This window comes from Onychomys torridus, chromosome 8 (genome assembly GCF_903995425.1).
Source record: "Onychomys torridus chromosome 8, mOncTor1.1, whole genome shotgun sequence".
Taxonomy (NCBI): domain Eukaryota; kingdom Metazoa; phylum Chordata; class Mammalia; order Rodentia; family Cricetidae; genus Onychomys; species Onychomys torridus.
Genome location: NC_050450.1, coordinates 19,313,419 through 19,339,610, shown reverse-complemented (window position 1 = coordinate 19,339,610; position 26,192 = coordinate 19,313,419). Strand labels below are relative to the sequence as shown.

The 26,192-nt window shown below is 49.0% G+C and overlaps 1 protein-coding gene across 2 annotated transcripts in view; it reads left to right on the top strand.

Annotated features, from left to right (window-relative positions):
- Rab11fip3 (RAB11 family interacting protein 3) overlaps nucleotides 1-23,185 on the top strand; it is an 87,972-nt gene extending 64,787 nt beyond the window's left edge. For both annotated transcript variants that reach the window (XM_036195377.1, XM_036195376.1), the window contains 9 exons: nucleotides 3,243-3,278; nucleotides 7,857-7,950; nucleotides 13,947-14,050; nucleotides 17,630-17,770; nucleotides 19,692-19,773; nucleotides 20,444-20,581; nucleotides 20,782-20,937; nucleotides 21,080-21,220; nucleotides 21,304-23,185. In XM_036195377.1, the coding sequence (XP_036051270.1) occupies nucleotides 3,243-3,278; nucleotides 7,857-7,950; nucleotides 13,947-14,050; nucleotides 17,630-17,770; nucleotides 19,692-19,773; nucleotides 20,444-20,581; nucleotides 20,782-20,937; nucleotides 21,080-21,220; nucleotides 21,304-21,417 (1,006 nt within the window). In that variant the 3' untranslated portion in view covers nucleotides 21,418-23,185. The remainder of the gene's footprint in view (nucleotides 1-3,242; nucleotides 3,279-7,856; nucleotides 7,951-13,946; nucleotides 14,051-17,629; nucleotides 17,771-19,691; nucleotides 19,774-20,443; nucleotides 20,582-20,781; nucleotides 20,938-21,079; nucleotides 21,221-21,303) is intronic.
- Nucleotides 23,186-26,192: the final 3,007 nt, after the last annotated feature.

The following is a 26,192-nucleotide window of genomic DNA, read 5'->3' as shown; positions in this document are numbered from 1 at the left end:
CGGACAATGGGACTCTTCCTGCGGACCCTGTCCCTGCATGCCTGATCTAGCTTGCCGCCTGGGTCCCTTCTCCTTCATGCATGTGGCAGCCTTGTGGGCTGCTGTCCCCTGTAGGGGACACAAGCTAACGTGAAACTTTTCTTCAACTGAGTCGTGGAGACATAGCTGGGGAATTTAAAGATGGGATTTTAAAACCAATTTGTAAGTAGCTTTCTGGACTGCTGGGTTAGACATCATCACCTGTGCTCTGAGGCCTTCGGTTCTGTAGGGTGGCGATACATTCAGATGCAGAGAACTAGGCATTGCTGCTTTGCTCTTATGCTGTGCCTGCTGATCCTCTGCCTGCTGTCCTGTTCTCCCTCACCTGTGTATCACTTGTCTTCACCCTTTGCCCCCTGCGTCTCTGTGAGCAGTCCCAGCAGAACCAGCATTCCAGTGAGTTCTCTTTCCTGCTCCACAAACACATAGGAAACACCTTTGGGTTCTTGGTTCGTATCAACATGCCCTGACCTCCCAGTGGCTCAGTGTGAAGAGGGATGAGTCCTTGGCTGGGAGCTTGAAGAAGGGTCCAGAGAAGAGATGGGCTGTATGTGAAGCTGTGGATGGCATCCCCTGCTAAGCAGAGGCATCAGATGACCGAACAGGTTCTAGTTGGGCAGAAGTGTTGTGGCGGAAAGGAAGAACATCCTGGTAGTACAGCATGCTTGGAGGTCTGTTAGAGGCTGTGTCTTGTCTGCCCTGCCATGGCAGGGCTTTAACCAGGCTAGATCTACCCTCTGTCCTGTTCCAGCTCCAGTCCTGGTGCCCTTGACATGTTATCTTTTTTTCTTGTGTTCTGTGTAGCATCACAAAGCTAGAGGCCTTTAGCCAACACCCAGTGAGATAGGATCTTGGCCAGTTAGGAAAGATCAGAGGGAACCCTGTAGGGTCCTGATCACAATGCTAGAAACCAGAAGTATTCTTTGAGGGCCTGTCTCTGTAAGACTTGGGAAACAATGTGGTCTCTGGTGATTCCAGAAACCTTGTTGGCTTCCATTGTAGAGGACATAGGTTTTCACCTGCCATGTGTTCAGTGCTGGGGAAGGTGCCAGCTACGATATTTCTGCTGGTGAGCTGCCTCCCTACTGATGAGTAGGGGTGAGTTACAGGTATGTTAAAGAAGACATGTATGTTGTCTCAATCACTGAAGATTTTTCCCATGTTAAAAATGTGCCTCTGAGATGCAATATCCTGGAGAGATGGCTCAGAGGTTAAGAGCACCGACTGCTCTTCCAAAGGTCCTGAGTTCCACTCTCAGCACCCACATGGTGGCTCACAACCATCTGTAATGAGATCTGGCGCTCTCTTCTGTACATAGTAAAATAAATAAATAAATCTTTAAAATTAAAAAAAAAAAAAAAAAAAGATGTGATACCCTACCAGTTAGGCCTTGTCGGGCCGAGGTCAGACCATATGTGGCTCAGCATGACTGGGTGGGATCTCTCACCCTAAAAAGCTCTGCTCGTGAGAGAGCTAAACTCTGCCTCCTGGCCTGCATGGATTCCCTCAGGATAAGTTTCATGAACTCACTATATAGCAATAGGGTTTACATTATGTTGCAGGTGTTTGCCCAGTGGGCAACACAGCATTCCTGTAGTTGTTGTGTTCTTTGGGTACCTGGGAGTATCTGTAAAAATAATGCATTTTATAGAAACTGAGCAGTCTGATTTACTCAGAAGTATATCTTCAAATTTGTAAACTGTTGCAAGATTTCCCGGTCTGAGGCTGATAGGTAGACAGAGAAATCCCTTCTTCTTCTTCTTCTTCTTCTTCTTCTTCTTCTTCTTCTTCTTCTTCTTCTTCTTCTTCTTTAAAATATATTTATTTATTAAATTTTTTTTCATTTTACATACCAACCCCAGTTCCCCCTCCATCCCCTTCTCCCGCCTCCTCACCTCCCTCCCACTCTGCCCCCATCCACTCCTCAGAGTGGGTAAGGCCTCCCATGGTAGTCAACAGAGTCTGGCATACCAAGTTGAAGGCGAGCCTAGCCCCTCCCCATTGTATCAAGGCTGAGCAAGGTATCCCACCACAGGGAATGGGCTCCAAAAAGCCAGTTCATGCACCTGGGATAAGTCCTGGTGGAGCAGTCTGTTCTTACTGTGCCCTTGCACTCCTTAGTGTCCATGATCGGAAGATAAAAGCAGATTTGTACTAAAATGTACAGTGCTAGCCAAGAGTCCAGCCAGGAGAGGGAGCCATACAGTAGCTGCAGAGAGACAAAGCTGTGAGGGCAGGAACAGGAGGCGCTACCAGTGTATGACAAGAGATCTGAGGAGTCACAAATAGCAAATGTGATGCAAGGGATCCAAATCCCACTATCCACCCAGGAGAAGATCCGTGCACCTCAGCAGCCCACAACCCTGTGGAAACAGTGCGGCGAGACAGTGCTATGCTATCAGCACCTTCTCTCCAGTGCCCTCTATTGGCAGAATGTAGCATCACAAATGAAAATGCAATGGACTTCCCAGAGTCACCCAAAGGATGGTTTTGAACCCAGCTGAAGTGATACAGGGATGCTTCTCCCAGCAGATTGCCTGCCTGCCCTTGAAAGAGAAAAAGGAGTATGGCGGGTCTGCTGTGAGCTAAGACAGGTGGTTCTGTGCCTGAACACAGTTATATCTTCCTTGGGGCCACAGGGTAAGAAGGGAGGCCATGCTCTGATTGGCCCCAGAGCCAGAAGAGGCATGTTGGCCTGCTCTTGCTGCAGTCAGTGGTCTGTGTTACTGCTGTGGGTGGCTCAAGGAAGGGTTTCTAAATCCCCATCCTACAGATATTTGGAGTGTGAAGTGTCAGGACCCAAGCAAAAGCCATTACAGGCCCTGCTATCATAGGAGGGCCTATGTGATAGCCAGTCAGCTGGGCTAATGGCTTCAGAAGCACTTGGAGACATGACAGTAGCCAATGGTGTGGACCCAGCTGCCATCAGCTGGTGGGTTTAGGCACTGGGCTTGACTGGGTACTGTGGCCTGCTTGGTTTCTTTTGAGGTCTTAGGGACGGAATGATGAGACTTGGTGAAGATTTTACAAAAGGTGCCATGCATGTTCTCTGCCGTGCAGAGGGTGTTCTGTGCATGTGGCTTGTCTGGGGCAAGGGGCTGCATGCCTGTGCCCTGCTATCTCCCAGCCCAAGTTTCCTGTTTCCTTTTGTCCTTCTGTCTGCTCCCTGACACTATTTTCCTGTTTGTTTCGTTTTTGCACAGCCCAGCCAAGCGGCTCTCCAGCAGGAAGGTGGCAAGGTAGGCAGAGCCTCGATCACTTGCTGAAAATCTTAGGAAATGTCCTGGTAGTCTTAGTTTCTGAAAAGAACATTTTAGAAGGTATTCTTGTCCAGGTTTTTCTTTTATTAATTCAAACTTTCAAGTTACTTTTCATGGTTTGGGGTAGAAAGCATTTGAGGGGAGAGGTTGTGGAAGGAAATTGTAGGGCTGTGGGTTTAGACCTGGACCTGGAGCTGATAGCAGCTTCTGTGTTCCCTCTGCCCTTACATTCTCCTTGTAAGGGCTGGAGTGAGCTGCAGTCACCCTGTGTCTGCTCTAGGAGTCAGTCTCTTAGAACTGGCTCTTAACAGCCCAGTGGCTCACGTGAGAGAAGAGAGGGTGAGGGAATAGGTCTAGCTAGGGTCTTGGGGTTTTTGTTGTGTTTTTTTTTTTTTTTTTGCAGGGGGTGGGGATTGGTTTGGGCTTTTGTTTTTTGTTTTGTTTTGCTTTTCAAGACAGGGTTTCTCTGCATAGCCCTGGCTGTCGTGGAACTTACTCTGTAGACCAGGCTGGCCTCGCACTCAGAGATTCGCTTGCCTCTGCCTCCCCAGTGCTGAGATTAAAGATGTACACCACTACTGTCTAGCCTTGTTAGAGTCTTAAAGGCCAGCTTTTGTTTTTGGAGTTAGGCCGCTGTCAGCTTCCTGCTATAAAAGGTGAGGTGTGCTTCTGCCCTCCGATTGGCTCTGGGACAGTCTTCCCTGAAGTCAGTGTTCAGATCTAAGATGCTGACACCCTCCATCTGTATGGCCAGGCTAGGTAGTAGTACTGTATTTCCTCCCTAAGACCTGCTGCTGCATTAGTAGTCGCCTTTATGCTCCTCCGTTGTCGGCTGCTTCTTTTTTTTTCCAAGACAGGGTTTCTCTGTGTAGTTTTGGAGCCTGTCCTGGATCTCACTCCGTAGTCCAGGCTGGCCTCGAACTCACAGAGATCCTCTGGCTGTGCCTCCCGAGTGCTGGGACTAAAGGAGTGTACCACCACCGCCCATCTCTGTTGTCTTCTGAGTCTCTAGCCTGTCTTCACTGCCCAGCCCTCTCTTGGGGCCATGGGCAAGCATCCCCCCTGTTTTGTACAGGTATCTCCTGGCTTCATAGCTAGGGTCTTTGCATGTGCCCCCACACCCTATGAACTCTTTCAGAGATTGAGTCCTCCAGTCCCTACCCCAGCCTGCTCCAGTCTTCCCCTTTCTGTTTTGCATATCTTCCTGTGGGCTTCCTGAGAAGGGAGGGAACAGGGTAAAATTCGAGACCTTGGACACCTTGAGGGTATCCTTTGGGTCAAGGTTGTGAATTTCCCTTAAATTTTTCTGGAGTCAGTGGTCACACAGCCTTTGGTACTGGAGTTGCTCCTAAATCTAACTTCTTTGTTTCTGTATGGCTTTTCTCTCTGCGGAAGGTTTTAAGATGTTTTCTTTGCTTCTAAAGAGACTTTTGGCTGGTTCTGCTGTTGCAGGCCTACATTCACAACTACTTGGGAGACTAAGGCAGAAGATTCAACATAGACTGTATCTCAAAATTTTTAAAAAGTTCTAAGAATATAGGGTGCATGCCTAATATGCACAGGCCTTGGGTTCAGTTCCCAAAACCTTTTTAAAAAGAAAAGAAAAACACAAATTTCATGAGTCTTGTTGCAAGCCCACTCTTATTGACTCTGAGGACGAAGTAAAGGTGAACCCACTCACCTAGAAGCATCTATTAGCATCTCTAGTAGAATTGTTTTGCTGTGCCTTTACATCCCCACAGTCTGGAGCAGTGGCCTCCTGGCAGCTTGGGGCCTGCGGGAAACAGGCAGTATCTGTCTGCACTTGACCTTCTCTGCTGTTACTCTTCCAGAAGGGCACGGAGCTCATAGTAATGTCATAGCCATCCAGCTGTACTTAGTTCCAGTTCCACAAGGAATATCCTGGGTGCCCTGCTCACGTCTTTCCGAGTCAGCAGTGGCTGGAGGAACCGTCTGAAGCAAGCTAGGCCTCCCTTGCTAATATCTTGACAGGGCCAGGGCAGCTGCTAGGCTTTGTGTCTAGAGAAAATCTGTCCAAAGCACCAGAAGATCTCATGGCTTGAGAAGGCTGAGCAGTGAGTGACATTTGATCCTTTGAAATAATCTCTGAGGATTTTCCTTGTCAAATGTTTTTGTTGCACCAACACTCAGATTTCACGTTCATAGTTAATTTATGAGTCAGAAGTACATTCTGTAGTGTACCTGAAGAGTGTCAAAGCATACATGCAGATTTTAGTCCGCTACCATTGTGCCTTTAACTGTGTCCCTAGAATTTTCAGGAAACACAGAATGGCTATCCTGTAATTCATGTTGCAGAATGTCCAACCCTTTATGCATTGTGGTTAAGATGGGTATTTTGCAGTGTCTCTCTGTGACTCTGTGACCTGGCTGTGTTCATGAAGCTGTTCCCTCCCTGTCCCTGTTTATGGAAGTGGAAGTGGCCTTACCCCTGAAGCACCTGGCACAGAGTTGGCCCAGTGGGATTCACAGCAGCGACATTATTTTCACCCCTTGGGCAAAATATGGGTCTGGGGCATCTCAGAACTCATGTTCCTCTTGCTGGCTACAGCCCCTTCTCCTGGGGACTCCTGGGTGGAGTTAAAGGAAGAGCCCTTCTTGGTGGGAATTAAATAAGCCACACTCCCCATGCTGGACAACCTCGGCTTCACTAGGAGGCCACATGATGGGTGCTTAGGACAGCATGTTCCCTTATCCTGAGATAGGCCCAGGCCTTGGCCCCTGACCAGGGTGGCCTCTAGGGTCTAGGGTGGGCAGTTTCCTTTCCGGGGAGTGGCACAAAATTGAGGTCAAGGTCCTGTTTAAGAGCAAGGACTGACTGGTCAGCACCCTTTTGAGAATCTGAGGAAACACCAGAGCAGGTCTAGAAGAAAATGGCTCTTTCATTGTGTGTGGGCTTATGGTCCCAGGGTAAAGGAGCTTGCTTCCTTTTCTCCCTAAAATATTCATGATGGGGGGAAAAAAGAAGGAAATGTACAAGCTCAGTCAGTGAGAAAGGAAACAGCTTCATTCACTGATAAAGTGGCCACAGCTGAATCCTCAGTCTGTGGAATCCTTACCAAAGCTGTCTATAAACTACCCTTGTTGAAAACTCACTGACACCCCTTACTTGCCTGCAGATTGTTCCCCATTTCATAAGAGAAGGCTCAGTGAGTTTGAATGCTTTCTCAAGGTCACACAGATCTGAGCACCAGGCCATTAGGTTTAGAACCTGACCCCTAGTGTGGGACAAATGCAACACACAGCCTTGCTGCCACTTCTGTACAAGTGCCCTGAAAAGTGTGTGAACCGCTGCTGCTGAATTAGACCAACCACAGTTAAGCAAGTGGGTCTGAACCACAAGCAAGTGTCCATTGGCTGAACACCTGCCCACGCATCTGCAGCTGAGGAGTGGCCCCTGCCAAGAGCACGGTGAGGGGTCCTTGGGGTTCCATGAGACTGCAGGGCTGGTGTCTGGGTCTTGACCTGACACTGGGGCCCCAGAGGACTGCACCTGGGTTCTTCCCTAGTTCATCTATCTGTACTAAGCTCCACATGTGACTCGAGGTATGACCGGAGTGACCTCAGGACCCTTAACTTTCCTTACCACAGAGGGCACACTGGAAACCAAGCATCAAGATTGTAGGTAGAAGCTGGATGTGGTGGTGCATACCTTTAATCCCAGCAGAGGCAGGTTAATAAATAAATGAATAAATCTCTGAATTTGAGGCCTGCCTGGTCTACCTGGCAAATTCCAGACTAGTCAACCAACACAGCAAGACGTGTCTCAGAACAAAAATAAAATGTATTTAGAGCTGGGCACAGTGGCCCACAGCAATCAGGAAACTAAAGCAAGAAGGTTTCAAGTTTGAGGACAGTCTGTGTTACATAGCAAGAAATACCTTATCTCGGCTGTGCGGTGGTGGGGCATGCCTTTAATCCCAGCACTCAGGGGGCAGAGGCAGGTGGGGATCTCTGTGAGTTCGAGGCCAGCCTGGGCTACAAAGTGAGTTCCAGAACAGCTAGGGTGGTTACATAGAGAAATCCTGTCTCAAAAAACAAACAAACAAACAAACAAACAAAACGAAAAAAGAAGGAAAGACCTCATCTCAAAAGAAAAAAATCACACACATGTATGTATACTATACAGGAGTGAAGATCCTAAATTAATATTTGATGGGCCTCTGGTGGATTTGAGATTATTTCATAATCATGGTGAGGAATGATGTGTTTTATTGTACCCTGGTCCAAAGTACCCTGTTGTCCCCTCAGCTGGCAGGGGAAAGGTTGAGCTGATAGGCTCCAAAGAGTTCTAGGAAGACTCAGGCTCCAGAGCGCAATCTGCTTGTCCCCGGCCCCTTGGTAATGCTGAATGATTGGCCCAGGAACACCCCTTCTTGGTGCTTTGATCAGGAGAACACTGCCCCCCAGAGTTGGGGAGGGCATGTGCTCTGTGATGCTAGTGTCTGCCTTTCAGAGGGACTTGGAAGTACTCTTGTTTAAATAGCTTATTGTGTGGGTTTTTCCATTCTTCCCTCTGCTGTTGGCTCTTTTCTGTAGGTATCTGCACCAATCGGGGACTCTGACCATGGAGGCCCTGGAGGACCCTCCCCCAGAGCCTGTGGAATGTCCAGAGGAGGATATTGCTGACAAGGTAGGTCATCTGTGCTGAGAGCTGGGAAGAGGTGATGGGCAGTATCATCAGAATGCTGCAGGAGGGCTCCGGCCTGTCCGTGTGCTCTGTGAGGTGGTGGGTGGTGCTTGGGAACACTGGCTCTCTTCTTGGCACTTGAGGAAATGGTAGTAGTGTCATCTGGCTATTTAAATCCTTATTTCAGCCTTGGTTCCTTCAAATGCCTGTGTCATAAAAGAAGGGCATTTCATAGCATTTGGGCAGAGCAAGCCAACAAGGGGTAGAACCAAACAAGAGCCATAATTATTTTATTATATTTATTTATTGTTGTATATGTGTGTGGTTACATGTGTGGCAGTCATAGGTAGTTCTCTCCTTCAGACATGTGGGTTCCAGGGTTGGAACTCAGGTTGTGAGGCTATCTCAGCACATTGCTATTAGTTATTGTGCCAGATTGTGCCAGGTTCCTTCATGTGAGTCATTTCAGGGGAGCACCATGAAGGAGGTGCAGAGACAGTTTACTTGGGGCTTACAGTTTCAAATGATAAAGTCCATGACCATCATGGCTGGGAGCATGGCAGCAGGCAGGCTGCCATGATACTGGAGCAGTAACTGAGAGCTCACATCTTGAGAAACAACCATGAGGCAGAGTGAGCTAACCAGAAATGGGTAGGACTTTTGAAAACTCATAGTCTGCCCCCAGTGACACACCTCCTTCAACAAGACCACACCTCCCAATCCTTCCCAAACAGTTCCACTAACTGGGGACCAGGCATTCAAATATACAAGCCTATGGGGCCATTCTCATTCAGACCACCTCATTTCACTCCTTAGCCCCATAGTTTTGTGGCCATATCATAATGAAAATGCATTCAGTCCATCTTCAGATGTCCCATCATCTTTTACAGCGTTAACACAATTTAAAAGTTCAAAGTCTCTCTGAGTCTCAAGGTTCTCCCTCTCTCTCTTTCTTTTTCCAGACAGAGTTCCTGGCTGTTCTGGAACTCACTCTGTAGGCTGGCCTCAAACTCACAAACATCTGCCTGCCTCTGCCTTCTGAGTGCTAGGATTAAAGGTGTTTCATATATATATATATGTTAGTAGGAACTACAGTTAGCTATTTGCCTGAGTTTCTTTTAGACCTGACACTATTACTGTGATATAACACCATGACCAAGGCAACTTGTAGAAGAAAGAGTTTATTTGGAGTTTACTTGGAGTTTACAGTTCCAGAGGGATAGTAGTCCATCACCATCATGGCATAAAGCATGGTGCCAGGCAGGCAGGCAGGCAGGCAGGCAGGCATGGCACTGGAGTAGCAGCTGAGAGCTCACATTGTAAAACATAGCCATGAGGGGTCTACAAGGAAACAGAACTTATAGAATAATATTTCTCTCTCTCTCTCTCTCTCTCTCTCTCTCTCTCTCTCTCTCTCTCTCATTAGAATAGTTTACAGACAGGGGCTGGAGAAATGACTCAGTGGTTAAGCATGGGGTGATCTTCCAGAAGACCTGAGTTCAATTTCCAGCAACCACATGGAGGCACACAACATCTATAGTGGGATTGAATGGCCTCTTCTTTCTTGCAGGCATACATGCAAATAGAGCACTCACATACATAAAATACATAAATAAATAAATCTTTTTAAAAAAAAGAATGGTTACGGTCTGTGGTCCAGCTAGTCCAGCAATGGCCATCTACTAATGGAAGGTCTAAAAGTCCAGTAGTTGCTCAATCCACAAATCTGGGTGTCTCATCTGGTCTTTGATATATACCAGAATCCCAAAAAAGTGGGCTCCAATGCCAGTGAAAGAATGGACTTGCCGGAGAGATTGGGAATGAGCAGGCAAAGAACAAGCTCCCTTCTTCCATGACCTATAAAAGCTGCCAGCAGAAGGTGTGGCCCACATTAAATTTGGGTCTTCCTACTTCAGATAATTTAATTAAGAAAAAATCCCTAGCCGGGCAGTGATCAAGTTGACAACCAAGAATGGTCGTCACCAGTTCTCCCTTGTAACATATAATCATATTTCCTCATGTTATGCTTAATTTCCAGGTTAAACAATTTCATAATTACACCTAACATGATATAACTATCCCACATACAGTCTCAAATAGGTTGCAGTATCTCTTGAGAGACATCCTTTCCTCTCCCACCCAAGACAGGGTTTCTCTGTGTGACAGTCTTGGCTGTCCTAGAACTCACTCTGTAGACCAGGCTGGCCTTGAACTCAGAGATCCGCCTGCCTCCTGAGTGCTGAGATTAAAGGCGTGTGTCACCACTGCCCAGCTGATGTTATATTTCATGCTAAAGAAATTGGAGAAAGAAAGCATAAATACCTGTATAACTACATTCTTAACAAAATAGGGGGGTTGGAGATTTAGCTCAGTGGTAGAGCGCTTGCCTAGCAAGCTCAAGGCCCTGGGTTCGGTTCTCAGCTCTGCGAGGGGGGGGGAGGATGGAAACACTAGTGTTAATTATAGTCCTTGTTTCTATAACTGGTCATGTACCCTTAGCTGGTATCTATAACTATCTTCCCCAACTGCCCATTCTGTATTTCTTCCACCCTCAGTAAGCAGCGTCAGCAGGACTTGGCTCTTTTCCTGGAGGAGTGACCTATACCTTCATTTCTGGAGGGTCTGTGCCCTTTGTCATCCTGCCTGGTTTAGGCTGTTGTAGTTTCCCATTGACTTTAATCACAGGACATGGTAACACCAAGAAACAGTCACCCTAAAGAATCGCCTACACTCCACACATAATCTTTGTGACCTCCACTGTGGGGAAGAATTCAATTTCCCCTTGGTAATCTGAATCAGTCACCCCTCCTAACACATCTCTTCATTTCTTAGCCTGTTAAGGGAATCAGGGTTTGCTGGATCACATGATAATAACCACAGGATAAGTTCAGGGCCCCCCTGCACCTGTGTGAGTCAGACTCCATTAATCACCTGACCACCATAAGCCCCTCCTTTAACTGGAGGGCCACAGTGTTTCTTGGGGGTCTCCTGGAATCAGCATCAACTCAACCAGTATCCAACAGACCCCAGAAAGTCTGTTACTTTCCCCCAGTATACAGTTGCCCTTGTAAAAGGCCGTAGGCCCCTCTGGGAAGGCCTGGAGAAAGGCTAACAGTGAAACTCTTAGGTATTTGTCAAGTTCCTTCCTCAGGGGAACCTGGCCATCCCTTCATTCAAGAGGTTCTGGATCTGCAAACTGGCTCCAGTCTGGAAACTGGTTCACAGGCTGAGATTCCCTTTGCCATGGTCCAATGCAGACTTCCTTTCATTTGAAAATGTTTCTGCTTATTCAGATCAAACAGAAATGCAGTAGGCTTCTTATCTACTTCATGCCTGGAAATACCAGGACTGATTAGCCAGCACCAAAGGTCCATATGTGAGTCATGCCACCATAAAAGTTCCTTTGTGCTGACCATTACAATAACTAGATCACCTTGCCTTTGGCAAGTCAATGCTGCCACCTGGCCCTGCCACTTCCGGGCCCAGTTAAACTCACTGTATCTAATTCTTCCAAGCTAAGGTCTGGCACAAGGATGGCAACAAAACCTTCAGATATGATGGGACCCTCTCACCATTTTGCATCTTAGACCGTTAATGAAGGCCATGACTTCTGGGCCTCCCCGTTGTGGAGAATTAGGTTTTACATGGCATACCCACTCTAGTATTTCCATCTCCTTGAGCCTGAAAATCCCTTCATCAGCACTAAGCCAAGGGATATCAGGCATCTCCAGCTCCTTTTCAGTAGTCTGTCTTTTGACAAATGCTTCAGCCAACCACTCAAACTTTTGACACTTTTTAAAACTGTGTGAGCTTCCATATTACATCTAGAATCTTCACTCAGTTGGCCCATATCAATGAAGTCAACCTGATCTAGTTTTATGTTCCTTCCACCATTAAAATCCATTCCCTTGCCAGGCAGTAATGGCGCACACCTTTAATCCCAGCACTCAGGAGGCAGAGGCCTGCAGATCTCTGTGAGTTTGAGGCCAGCCTGCTCTACAGAACTAGTTTTGGACAGCCACAGCTGTACAGAGAAATCTTGTCCTGAAAATACAAAAACAAATAAAAGCCATTTCCACACATATTCCCCAGACTTCTGCTTGAATGAATTAGCAAACTCATTAAGCTCTTTAGTAGTGTAGTGCACCTCCTCGTGGACTACACTTTCTATCTCCTCTCTAGGAGCCTGCTTAGCCTTAATTCTGGTTACAGGTCCAGAGGCAACTGTTGGTCGGCCATGAGGGACATCAGTATTGTCTTGCCTGGCATCTCCTTCAGACAAAGTCACTGCTGGGGTATCAGACAATGAAGGATTAATTTCCTTAGTCAAAGGCAGAATAGGCAATATTTCAGGGTGTTGGGGTGGGAATACATCTTCTGCTGAGGGTAGGGAGAATACTTCCTCGGGTGAGATAAAGTCTTCAGAACCTGGGGGTTCAAAGTTCTCAGCTCCAATAGGGTCCTCTGTAGGTAGAGTTTTCCTGTCTGGCCCACAGTCAGGACAAATTTCTCTCACCCGCCAGGCCCATAGATGCTCAGAACCAACCAAGTAACACAGAAATTTACATTGTTTACAAACTGTATGGCTGTGGCAGGCTTCTTGTTATCTACTTCTTCTATCTTAAATTAACCCATTTCTATTAATCTATTAATAGAATAATAATCTGTTAAACTTTGCCACGTGGCTTGTGGCTTACCCGTGTCTTTACATGTTGCTTGTCATGGCAGCGGCTGGCAGTGTCTCTTCACCCAGCCTTCCACTTCCCAGAGTTCTCTTCTCTCTTGTCCCACCTATACTTCCTGCCTGGCCACTGGCCAAACAGCATTTTATTTATCCAGAGCGATATCCACAGCAGTCCTCCCACACATTGGCACCCCAAGTTACAGGATCTCAGTCTTTCACAGTTAAAGCCCTGACTTTAACCGCTGACACCCTCCTAGGCTGGGATTCACAGGTCTACGTACTCAGCAGCTTGGGTTTTAGTCCATTTCAGATGTAGTCAGCTGACAAACAAGAATGGCCGTCACTCCAGCTGTTCAAATACGTGAGCCCTCTGAGGCCATTCTCATTTAAACAGGGAGAGAACTCTGCCGTGGGCTTGCATTTTTACATTGCCACAGCCTGGCCTGGAGCCTCACTGTGGCCATGCCCTTTGCTAAGGGCCAGTCTGAGGCTAGTAAGGGGGGCAGCAGAACCCTTCCTGGTTCCTCCTATGCCTGCCAGGCATCTGTGCCCGGCCTCACCTTCCTCTGCACCTCACCTCACCCCATCCCCAGGTGCCTTCACTTCCTCTGTCCACACCTCATTTCCCTGTCCATCTGCTTTTCCTCACACTGTACGCACAGGATTTCCACTTAGGTTTCCCTAGCCACATGATCTCTGTACTCTGCCTTGCGTTCTCCCATGCCTGCTTTGTCTTAGCATGCCCTTGACCCTGCCTTGGCTCCTCCTGTTCCTGCCAGGCCTCTTCTCTGCCATGCTTCATCCCTCACTGTCCCAGCCTCACCTTTGCTATTTCCCCTCCTCGGCATCTTCACATCTTCAGGGTATTACGTTGTGTTCTGAGGCTGAACCCTTCCTCTGTTTGTCTGCATTCTTCTTCATAGTACCTTACCCCTGAAGGAGGAAAAGACGGAGACATGGCCCTTTCTGTCCCTCCGGTCCCCAGACATCTGGGCTGCTTCCGTGTGTTTTAGCTGGGCAGTGGAGTCTCACATGGGAATATGTGTCTGGGTGAGCCTCATGGTCCCGTGCACAAGTCAGAAGGCACTCTTGGTACCCTGTAGGACTCAGATTTCCCAGTGACACTTGCCTTGTTCTGTTGAGTCGGCTGTGACCCTCTGGCAGCTGCACTACTGTGGTTTATGAGATAGTCTCTAAGGATGAGCCTGCCTCCCACTTAGCAGGTGGTTATGGGAATCCAGCTGTCCCATAACCCTTGGGGGCACAGCTTCTGCCTCTTTCTACTTGTTCCTCAAGCATTCCTCTCTTTGCCTAGGTTGTCTTCCTGGAGAGACGGGTGTCAGAGCTGGAGAAGGATAGTGCAGCTGCTGGCGAGCAGCACGGCAGGTTGAGGCAAGAGAACCTCCAGCTGGTGCACAGGTGAGTGTAGCCATGGCCATCACAGCATCACTCTCACCCTGTGAGCAGGATCCTGCAGAGAACTAGTCCTTACCTGGTACCATCCATCCATTCTGGAGCTGGGTGAGTGCCAGGCACAGCCAGAGGACTGTGGCAGGTTGATCTGAGGCTCTGGCCTGAACACTCTACCTTGGCAGATATCTGCTATAGTATATAGACAGTAGGGCCCCAGAAAAGTGAGTGAGGGTACTACTTGCCTGCATGGAAGCAAGAGAGTTCTGTCCACCAGGAGCAGTTGGGGAAATGCAGCTTAGAGTGGAGAGCTGGGCATTGAGATGCACAGGCACAATCCAAACACTTGGGAAGTGTAAGAGGATCGTGAGTTCAAGGTTATTTTTGGCTATATAGTGTGTCCAAGACCAACCTAAGCTATATGCAATGGTACTAGGGAGATAGCTCAGTCAGTAAAGTGCTTGCCATGGCAAACATGGGGACCTGGGTTTTATCCCCAAATCCCATGTAAATGCTAGGCTTAAGGGCACACACTTGTAATCCCCGCATTGGGGAGGTAGAAACAGGAGGATCCTTGGGGCTTGCTGGCCAGCCAGTGTAGACTACTCAGTGAGCATCAAAGGAAGTGGGCAGTGTTCCTGAGGATGACACCCAAAGTTGTCCTCTGTGTCCACATGCATATACAACAGAAACATGCATGTGCACTTGCGCGCGCGCACACGCACACACACACACACACACACACACACACACACACACACACGCACACACGCACACACGCACACACGTGTTGGAGAGATGGCTCAGCAGCTAAGAGGATCCAAGTTTGAGTCTCAGCACCCACATGGCAGCTCACAACTGTCTGGAAATCCAGTTCCAAGGGATCCAACACCTCTTCTGGCCTCTGTATACACTGCACACATGTGGTGCACAGACATAACTGCAGGCAAAACACCCACATAAAAATAAAATAAATCTTTCAAAAAATTAAACAATAAATAAATCCATGTGGAGAGTGGCTCAGTAGTGGAGCATGTGCTGTATAAGTTCAAAACAGATCCACAAAGTGGGAGGCTATCACTGCACCCAGAGCCTTTATAGGGCAGTTTTCTGTTTTTGCGTTTTGTTTTGGTTTGGTTTGGTTTGGTTTTTTCAAGACAGGGTTTCTCTGTGTAGTCCTGCCTTTCCTGGAACTCACTCTGTAGACCAGGTTGGCCTTGAATATTCTTCACCTGCCTCTACCTCCTGAGTGCTGGGATTAACAGCTATAGGTCAGTTTTCTAAAGCACTTGGTACTCTTCATGGAGCTGACCCATGGTCCATCTGCAGCCAGTTCATAGTATGGGAGCCTCTGATGACTATTCTGAGAAGCTACCCTGGGGAACACGGTCCAACACTTGGTATTGGTCCTGTTTTGAGGCCCTTGCTCCCCTCCTTCATCCTTCAGTAACACATGAGGAAATGAAGTCAGTGTGGCTTACATGGTTGTCCAGGGACTCAGAGGACAGCAGGTAGGGGTTATGGGGCTGAGGGTAGAGCGCTGTCCTGGAGGAACAGGTAACGGAGATCCTGTGCAGGGGCATGGCCTCTGCAGACCTCAGCCATTTCAAGTGGCTTAGCTAGAGAATAAACTGAACAGGAAGGCAAGTTGCGTGGTCTCCTCACATAGGCAAGGAGAAATGAGGCACCATTGCTGTCTGCATAGAGCAATAGAAGACACAGGAATATATTAAGATTGAAGCCAACCTGGGCCACAGAGTGATGCCCTGCTTCAAATAAAACGAGAGGGTGGAAGAAGAAATGAAAGGAAATCAAGGAGTTGGAGACTCGGAGTTTACTCCTCTTGTGGAGGACTTGAGTTCAGTTTACAGCGTCTGCACAGCAGCTCACAACTGTCTACAGCTCCAGCTCCAGCATATCTTGCCTCATGGGCACAAGGCTCACATGTGGCACACTTACATATATGCAAGCAAAACACATGTGCACATAAACTAAAAATAAATCTTTAAAAAAAGAAACTAAGGTTGGGGATTTAGCCCAGTGGTAGAGTGCTTGCCTAGCAAGTGCAAGGCCCTGGGTTCAGTCCTTAGCTCACAAAAAAAGGGCTGGAGAGATGGCTCAGAGATTAAGAGCACTGGCTGTTCTCCAGAGGTCCTGAGTTCAATTCCCAGCAACCACATGGTGGCTCACAACCATCTGTAATGAGATCTGGCGCCCCCTTCTGGCCTGTAGGCACACATGCAGACAGAACATTGTATACATAATAAATACATCTTTTTAAAAAAAGAAAAGAAAAGAAAAAAGAAACTAAAAGGAGCCAAGTCTGGGATGGTAGGCCAGTAATTCCAGCACTTCGGAGGTGGAGGCAAGGGGATCGGGCACCCTTGGAGATGTGCTCCGCGTGTGGCTGGCCTTCCCAGGGTGGAGCCTGTGCTGCTCTTCCCATTCCCCGGATGTCTCCATGTGGCTCTCAGAAGGGTTCTGTGCTGAGCACTGATCCTCAGTCTTTAACTCTGAGAAGTGTGTATGGATTTGGGGGCTCAAACTCCGGTAGTTAGGCTTAATGGCAAGCACCTTTACCTGCCAGGCCATCTTGCCAGTCTCTGTCTGTAGCCTCTTTTCTCATCAGCCTTAACTTCTTTTGGTCATAGTAGACACACTTGAACTTTAATTTTCTTCATTTTCATCATCAGTATATCACTCTGTCCTCACTGGAGTCAACCCGAGGTCTTGTTTATGCTGAGCAGGCACTCTATTTCTGAGCCACACCCTCCTGACATTCATTTCTAAGAGTTGTTTTTCTGTTGTTGTTGTTTTGAGTCAGGGTTTCTCTGTGTATCCCTGGCTGTCCTGGAACTTGCTCTGTAAACGAGGCTGGCTTGGACTCAGGGATCCACTTTCCTCTGCTGGGGTTAAAGGTGTGCCCCTCCACACCCACTTTCCTCTGCTGGGGTTAAAGGTGTGCCCCTCCACACCCACTTTCCTCTGCTGGGGTTAAAGGTGTGCCCCTCCACACCTGGCTTTAAGAGTTGGTTTTTAGCCTGTCCTCCCAGAGCGTGCCACTCTTGCTTCCTCATAGCACCAGACGTGGGCTCCCCCCCCCCCCCGTGCTGTCTGGCGCTCCTCACTGGTCTTCATTCTCATACACCAAGAGGAGCTCCGGAGACCACTAGGGTCTTCACAGCCCTGGGTGGGGCTGGCATCCTTTCTCTCAGGGACTACCCCGACCATCCCTGTCTTCTGCAGGAAGCTGGGGAAGAGGCCAGAGCCGCAAGTCTAAACAGAGCTCTTCTTTAGCTGAGCCGGAGGGGACGAGTGCAGAGGGGTCCTCCCTAGGTGCAACTCCACCACAGCCTTTAGGTCCACGTGTACCAAGTAGCTGGTCTAGCCCTCAAGTATCACACCGCCTAACTGTGCTGCCACTGACATCTGCTCTTGCTCAGCACTGTGGACTTGCTATCACAGTTGCTTTCTACAGACTGCTGTGGCCTCCCTGGGACAGCTGCTACCTGATCATCAGTGCACAGTGCCTCAGAACATACTTCGTAAACCTTAAAGACACGCACGTCTCCTCCCGTTTGCCCTTAGAGCCAATGCCCTGGAAGAGCAGCTGAAGGAGCAGGAGCTCAGAGCCCAAGAGAGGGTCCTGGAAGAGACCAGGAAGCAGAAAGAGCTCCTGTGTAAGATGGAGCGGGAGAAGAGCATTGAGATGGAGAACCTGCAGGCCAGGTGAGCAAAGCTCCTCCGGGGAGGTGGAGGGAGCAGGCAGCAGGGACCTCCTCCTGGGAGGTGGAGGGAGCAGGCAGCAGGAACCTCCTCCTGGGAGGTGGAGGGAGCAGGCAGCAGGAACCTCCTCCTGGGAGGTGGAGGGAGCAGGCAGCAGGGACCTCCTCCTGGGAGGTGGAGGGAGGAGCTTAATAATACACAAAGGCATACGCAAATGGAAGATGCTTAAAGCTTCTTGTCTAAGTTTTCAGTTACATTGATTTATTGTGTGTTTGTGTGTGTGTGCATGTACAAGTGTGAAAAGTCAAGAGGACATCTTGGAGGAACTGGGTCTTTCCTACCGTGTGGGTCTGGGGCATTAAATTCAGGTTCAGTTAAACATAAGGCCATCCTGGGAAACAGAGACCTCATCTCCCTACCCACCCCCAAAATATCAACTTTTATTTTCAGGGAATTTGGCAGAATTGCTTTTGTGTTCGCTTGCCACTGACACCTGGGTGTTTGTTACATTACCAGTCACACTCCAGGAGAAACTGATAGCGGAAATATCCATACACACTCACACACTGATGGAACTGTGCCAAAGGGACACTGGGGTCCGATGAAAGAGTTTCCAGTGACCAGAGCTATGAATGGTAGTGGTGGCAATCCCATGGGAGGATAGCCAGGATGTAATTGATATGGGCAGGAGTCCTCAGCCTCAGAGTCAGCCTAGAGATAGAAGACAGGAGTCTTGCTCCCAGAGGAATACCAAATAGTGTCTGCATACACCCTCCAGGAGCTTGTGTCGGGTCCCTCTCTTGGGGTATAAACTAAGGGACCAGCAGAGATATACCTAGCAGATACAGCATAACCAAGTGACCCGTGATGGTGGTGGGTGTCAGGGAAGTGTGACAAGGACCTCACTATGGAAGAATTTCCCCTAAGCACATCTCCCCAAGTCTAAACACCCAAAACTAGTCTGAGGCACATTTTTCAGAATATATGTCCAAGACTACCACAGTATTCCAGTCTGGGAGACACACAGACCAGGGAATATAAAAGACAGAAGGATTATGTGGATATCCTAGGGCTGGTGGAATGTGTACATTGATTAATAGTGCAACCCAGCTGAGTATAGGTTGTGATGTGCCACAGTGATGAATAAGAAAAATTCAGAGATGGGTAGCTCAGTGGTAGAGCGCTTGCCTAGCAAGCGCAAGGCCCTGGGTTCGATCCTCAGCTCAAAAGAAAAAAAAAAAAGAAAAATACAGAGGAAAACCAAAACAGACTACACTGTCTACAGCTTTTCTACAAACCTAAATTTCTTTTTTTTTTTTAAATATTTTTATTTTATAATTAACTTAATTTCACATATCGCCACGGACGCCCCCATCCTCCCTCCTGTCACCCCCTACAAACCTAAACCTCTTAAACCCAAAGTGCTTTAAGGCTGTCGTGGCCGGTACAAGGTAGCACATACCTGGACTCCCAACATTTAAGAAATAGAAGCTGGCTGGGCGGTGGTGGCGCACGCCTTTAATCCCAGCACTCGGGAGGCAGAGCCAGGCGGATCTCTGTGAGTTCGAGGCCAGCCTAGGCTACCAAGTGAGTTCCAGGAAAGGCACAAAGCTACACAGAGAAACCCTGTCTCAAAACAAACAAACAAATAAACAAACAAAAAAGAAATAGAAGCTGGAGGATCAGGAATTCAGGGTATACTTGAAGGTTTGAGGCCAACATGGGCTTTGTAATGTTCTATCTCAAAAGACAAAAACAGACAAGAAGAAGCTGGGGGGTGAAGTAAGGACTGGCCATGGTATTTGGGATTATCATGGGTCACGCAACAGCTCCCAGTGAGTGAGTATTCCTCTAGAGCTGGTCTGCCTTGTCCCATGGAGGTACATTTGAGGGGAAGCAGGTCCTAGCCTGTTCTTGTGTCCAGGTTGCAGCAGCTGGATGAGGAGAACAGCGAGCTGCGGTCCTGCACACCTTGTCTGAAGGCCAACATCGAGCGCCTGGAGGAGGTGAGCTGCTGGCCTGGCACTTGTGGGGAAAGCCCTGCCTAGAATAAATGCTGTCCTCTACCCTCTGCTAGATATATCAGAATTGAACCAGGGCATGTGGTCATGGCTTTCCGAACAGAAGGCTGGGAATGGGGGGGTTGGCAGCACTGGGCCCAGCTGTGCTCAAACGTGACAGAGGTGCTGTTAGACATTTGGCGCCACCCAGCCTTTCCACTCTCCCACAGACCTACGCTATCTGCTCATGTCTGAGTTGACAAGAAGATGGTCTTGCACATCAACAGGCAGAGACAGTGCTACTGTTAACTTCTCTTCCGGTCTTTAACTGAGAGGCCACCCCTCCAGACACCCTCACAGAGTGCTTCTGGAAAGGTCTGAAACCAGTATATGTCCAGCCTACCTAGGCTCTGACTCCTATAAACCAGAAGAGGAGCTGAGTGGGAGCACCCCACAGATACTGGGCTAGATCTTGGCCATATGAAGGTCCTCTGGCCCCAAGGCAGGGCGGCTTTGACGGGGTAGCAGGAAAGCACAGACATGGTTCTGCCATGGACTGACAGTGTCTGTCACTGGACTAGGAGATCAATGGTCTAGAGCACAGGCCATTGAGTTAGGCTGCATATACTGGGAAAGTGGTGCCACCGCCTGTCTACACTGGGGTCTCTTTTTGCAGGAGAAGCAGAAGATGCTGGATGAGATTGAAGAGTTGACACAGCGGCTCAGTGAAGAACAAGAGAATAAGAGGAAAATGGGGGACAGGCTGAGCCACGAGAGGCACCAATTCCAGAGAGACAAGGAAGCAACTCAGGAGGTGAGCAGGGCCATTTGTCCCTCCCCATGTTCCCGTCTTGTCTGCTGTCGCCTGCCCCCTGGTGGAGGCCAGGAAACCCTTTTGTTTCCTGACTCTCTGGGCACTGGTGTGCAGCAGCCTCTTGGAACACAGGTCAACACCCTCCCAGGAGAGGGTGGTCAGGCCAGCTAGCAGAAGCCCGCCTTGTGGTTGTCCCACAGCTGATCGAGGACCTCCGCAAGCAGCTAGAACACCTGCAGCTCCTCAGACTTGAGGTGGAGCAGCGCCGGGGCCGCAGCAGCAGCCTGGGCCTGCAGGAGTATAACAGCCGTGCACGCGAGAGCGAGCTGGAGCAAGAGGTCCGCAGGCTCAAACAGGTGTGTTCTGCCTTTCCACCTACCCTCACAGAGGCTCCTGGGAGGCTGGCAGGAGAGGGGACACCAAGCTGGGGTCCTTCCTGGCAGGTCCTTTTCCCAGCAAGGGTCATATAGCTCAGTGTGACACTGCCATGTCCCCTAGGACAACCGCAACCTGAAGGAGCAAAATGATGAACTGAATGGGCAGATCATCACCCTCAGCATCCAGGGTGCCAAGAGCCTCTTCTCCACGTCCTTCTCTGAATCACTGGCTGCAGAGATCAGCTCCGTCTCCCGAGATGAGGTAGCTCGTTTGTCTACCCCGAGGTCTGTTTATTCTGCACAGGGCCCTTCCTCTCCCTGCACTGACCCTTTGCTATTCTGCAGCTCATGGAAGCAATCCAGAAGCAGGAGGAGATCAATTTCCGCCTGCAGGACTACATTGACAGGATTATTGTGGCCATCTTGGAGACCAACCCATCCATCCTAGAGGTCAAGTAGGACATTTTGGCCCTGTTTGGGCTGGTTATAGACTGCACAGCGCCCCCGAGTGGCCAAGCCAAGACCAGCAGGTCCTACCGCTTACCAAGCCTAGAGTGTAGGGGCTCTCGTGCAGCTGGACTGGGAGACTAAAGATGAGGGTTGCGGAAAGCGGTAAGAAGGAAGAAAGGCAAGTCCACAGCAGACAGGAGTGAGGCTGGGCTCCCTGAATGTCACGAAGCCAGGACCTCCCACCACAAGCTGGCCTAGCCAACAGCACCCATGTCTGCTCAGCAGAATGCAGATATGTGGGGATAGTCTCTCAGGCTGGGACGGGCCCCTCGATGACTCTCTGGCACACCCCTCTTCCTGCTATGCAGCCTGTTAGGAAGATAGGGAGAAAATGAATCCTCACCTCAGTTGCTGCCTCTCACTCATGTTGACATGGTGCCACCCAGGCTTGGCCATTCCCACATGGTATGCAAGCTGAGGACCCACAGGCGGGACACAGACATGCTATTCTGGAAAGACAGGCAGGCAGAGATGGCAGATGTGGGGTCTGGTCTGGAGCCACAGGCCACCAATTCTCCTTGTGCTGCTCAGGCCTTCTCCCACCAGATGGGCTTCCATTCACCTTTGGACCCAGGGCCTCCAAGCCCCACAGCCATCCTTTGACCAGATCCTCACTACAGTAACTCGTCAGCTCTGGTCCTCTTGTGGGGGCTAGGGCAGCTAGCTCATGCTGACTGGAACTCACGTCCTGGACTGGTGAACACCCCAGGTGCAGGTGCTGCTTCTCCTCAGGTGTGGCCTACCCTGGCTCCTGGACCCACGCCCTCCTCAGGCTGGCTTTGCTGCCTTGGGAGAAGTCCACATTTCCCAGACAATAGTCTAGGCCTCCGGAACCAAGTTTCCTTCTCTGCTTTTGACTTTAAATCCCTGGGTGTCCCCCAGGAGTCATTCTGCTGGTGGGTAGGTGGACAAGGCTCTACACAGACCCAGAGGCAGAGGAAGACTTGCTGCTTGCCCCTGCACCACTCACAGAGTGCAGCATCCATGGGCCTGAGCCTGAGCACTAGCCAGGAGTCTGGGCACACCATGTGAGACCACACCATAGGCTGTGTGAGTGTGTGTGAGTGTGTGTGTGTGTGTGAGTGTGTGTGTGTGTGCGCGCGCGTGCGCGTGCACATGCATGAGTGTGCACACAAGTGTGAATGTATATATGCTTGTGCCCACACATGCTGCCCTGCATCCCTTCACTGCCTCCCCCCCCCCCCCACCCCCCCCCCGCCTCCCCTTCTACACTACAGTTTAAGATGTTGCCTCGTATTGTACATTTTGGGGAAAGCCTTGTGTGTAAATCAGTGTAAACTTGGAGGAGAGATTTTTCTATCATGTAGAGTAGGTATTTTTTATAGATTGAAGGTTGATCAATTTTTTAATACTTTCCAGAGAGAAAACTATCTGTGTATACATATGAAATATATATATATATATATATATATATATGTATAATATATCAGTACTGGAGCCCTGCCTTTCTGTACCCAGGTCCAAGTCCTGTGCAAGGGCTTGGCCTGTCTCTGCTGTCTGCCCTGCAGTGCTCACTGTAAACACAGGTCTCCAGGAGACACTGAGAAACACACCAATCACCAACTTGCTCACAGACAGCATCTGCTTCAGCTCCCTGAGAAGTAGCTCTTCCTCCAGGGCATGGAAGGATGGGAGGCCAGCAGGATCCTGTCCCATGTGTCAACCACGACAGATTAAAGCTGTTACTGCACACAGAGGCCGGCTCCTTTCTCCACAGGGGTGGTGGGCTGGGTGGTTATGGGCCTGGCCTTTGTTTCCCTCAGGTTTCTAGGGAGGTGACATTGGTCATTTAAGTACAAATCATGGAAGACTCTTGGTTTTCTGCCTTGATCAGGTTGCCTGCCCCCCCCCCCCCCCCCCCCCCCCCACCAAGGCCCCAGGATTGCTCCTCTAGGATGGGCTATTTCTTGGGCAGAGTCTGGATCTTAAAGTGAGTAACTGTACTGAGAGTCATTTTTAAAAGCAAGGTCCCAATGACTTCCAACAGCCCATTAACTGGTAGGACTTGTGCCCTGAATACAACTCGGGGCAGGAAGGCATAGTAAGCTTCAGTTGAGATTAGCAGATGGGCAGAGGGGGAAGTATAGGTGTGATTATCATAAATCTCGGGCACAGTACACTTACTCCTGGGCTACACATCCTATGTCTGAGAGGGGTCGCAGTGTAGTATGGTCAGGGATGAAATATTCAGAGCCATAGAGAGTGTGAGGAGGAACATCCCCAGGAGGGGCCAGCACAGAACTCCAAAGCAGGGAAGAGAATAGGCAAAAGCCAGAGGGCAAGTGTGCCTCAGAAATCAGTCTGAAGGGCTGAAGAACTTCTGAAGTCTTGGGGTGGCACAGTAGTCAATGACACCACTATGGAAGTACTAAAAGGTGCCATCAGAGCAGCAAACCACACACCTGTTGCCCTCACACTCAGGTTCTAACCATGAGCATTTGATTGACACCAGCAAGGCCCATCTGTTCCTAGGAGAAGCCAGAAACAAGGAGGACCACACCAGAGTCTGGTGGCTCCTCAGCTTGATTTCCAGTTAAGCATGGCCTAGTCAACCTCCAGTGGGAGATCTGAGAGCACTGAACCCCAGAAAGACAGTTCCCCATTTGGGATATGGTAGAAGAGGATCACATGGTTGAAATGTGTTGTTAGAAACATTCTAGAAAGAGCTGCCCAAGAATTTCTTGTAGGGGGCCTACTGTGTAGAGGATAATTTCAGAAGTTAATAACCCCCAGCAGGCTCCTCACTACACCTCTCATGGTGGGGGTATGGAGGGAGTGGTCGCTGGGGCTTGCCAACTCTTGAGCCTGCAGCAAGTAGAACTCTCTTTCCAAGGAACATCTGTCTCCAGATGTTGCTATTATCTTCCCAGTGTTGGTCAGTTTTATCCAATCAGTTAAAAACAGCATAAACAGCCAGGCACAATGACATTGCTTTCAATCCCAGCACCTTGGAGGCAGAGGCGGGCAGATCTCTGAGTTTGAGCCCAGCCTGGTCTACAGAGCAAATTCCAGGACAGCTAGCTAGGGCTATTGATTACACAGAGAAACTGTCTCAAAACAAAAAAAACAGCATAAATGAAGCTTGGCCTCTGCAAATTTAAATTGACCTGGCCTCCCTGACTACCCTGAAGAACACTCACTTTTGGTGAACCTAGGAAGGAGCTTTACTTCTGGTTAGAACCCATGTCAGCTGCCTAGACATATCTGCCCTGGACATCCTGACAGTTTGGAACCCAGAAGAAACCCAGAGCACAGCACGGAATATTAGCCAGGAACCTCCATTTATATTTACTATGAGGTTGGTGTTCTGGCTTATGTCCTGTGTCACTCATGGAAGTCAGAGAAAGTTAAACCTAAGTTTTAGACCAGACTGGCACAAGTGTTCATCCATTGGAGATCTTTGACTCTGTAATAGCTGCTGAGTTCCTCACTCGATCTAGGGTTTCATACATGCTAGCACTCTTACTGAACTATATCTGCAGCATGCACCTTTGTAAGTATACATTTTTGTTTTTTTATTGAGACAGGGTCTTATGTGACTGGGGTTGTCCTCAAACTCACTATGTAAACTGAGAATGGCCCTGATCTTCCTATCTCCACCTCCCAAGTGTTGGAAATAATAGGTTTGTTCCACAGCCTACCACCCTATGACAAAATCTCACTTTTTAGCCCTGGCTGGCTTCAAACTTAGAGAAATCTGCCTGCCTCTGCTTTAGTGCAAGTGTTGTGATTAAAGGCATCATCATGTCTCAACCCTCCACTTTTTGAAACAAAGCCTATTGAGCATGCTGGCCTTGAACTTACTTTCTAGCCCAGGCCAACTCTGAATTTGTGACCCTCCTGTCTCAACCTCCTGAGTAAGACTATGCACCTATACCCAAACTAGGTCTTTTTTCTTTATTGCCATGTCAAGGCCCAGAACAGTATGCCATCCCATCTGCTCAAGGCTCGGGGCTGTTAGATCTATGGCTTCCGTCCCTGCAGAGACTTCTCTGCCCTTCTTGACCTCTACAAGCTGTCTGTCCTCTTGTCTAACGGCTCAGCAGGGTTCTAAACAACCTACACTACACTAGTATAGATCAGGGCTCAGCCAACAACCCGAGATGATCCATAGTGATCAGAGATGCTGCAAGGTCCTGTCCTCGATCCTTCTTGGCCATTCCTCTGACTCAACCACGAGCCTCACCTACTGATGACGTCCGTCTGGTCAGTCTTCTGAATGAATGGTCTATCTTCCCCATGATGCTAGGCCTTGTTTCTAGTTCCTCCTTGTCTCCATAGTGCCCAACTCACCATGGAAGTGACTGCTCATTGCTGAGTTAGCAGTAACCTCAACCACTGTGTCCATGGGCTCAACCCCAGCTGCTTTTCTTGGAGTGCTCAGATGCCAGATTATGCTCCGGTGTTGCCAAAATGTGGTGTCTTCCACATTTGGACATAGATGTCCCCACACAGCATCTTGAGTTCAATGGCCTGTCTTTGCCTTGCTGGCTTCTGGAGCATGAGTGATTTCCCAGAAACATGATTAAGTACCTGTCGGCCCTACTGAGCCAGGCTCAGGTTTTCTGGGTCCTGGGGCAAATGTCACCGAATCTCGCATACAACATCTAAAGTGCAGGGCATCCCAGGGGCTTCTTTTTAGTGTCCCTTTGCTACGTGCAGCCTGATTCTTAGTGCATCTTCCGGGTTGCAGAGGACAAATG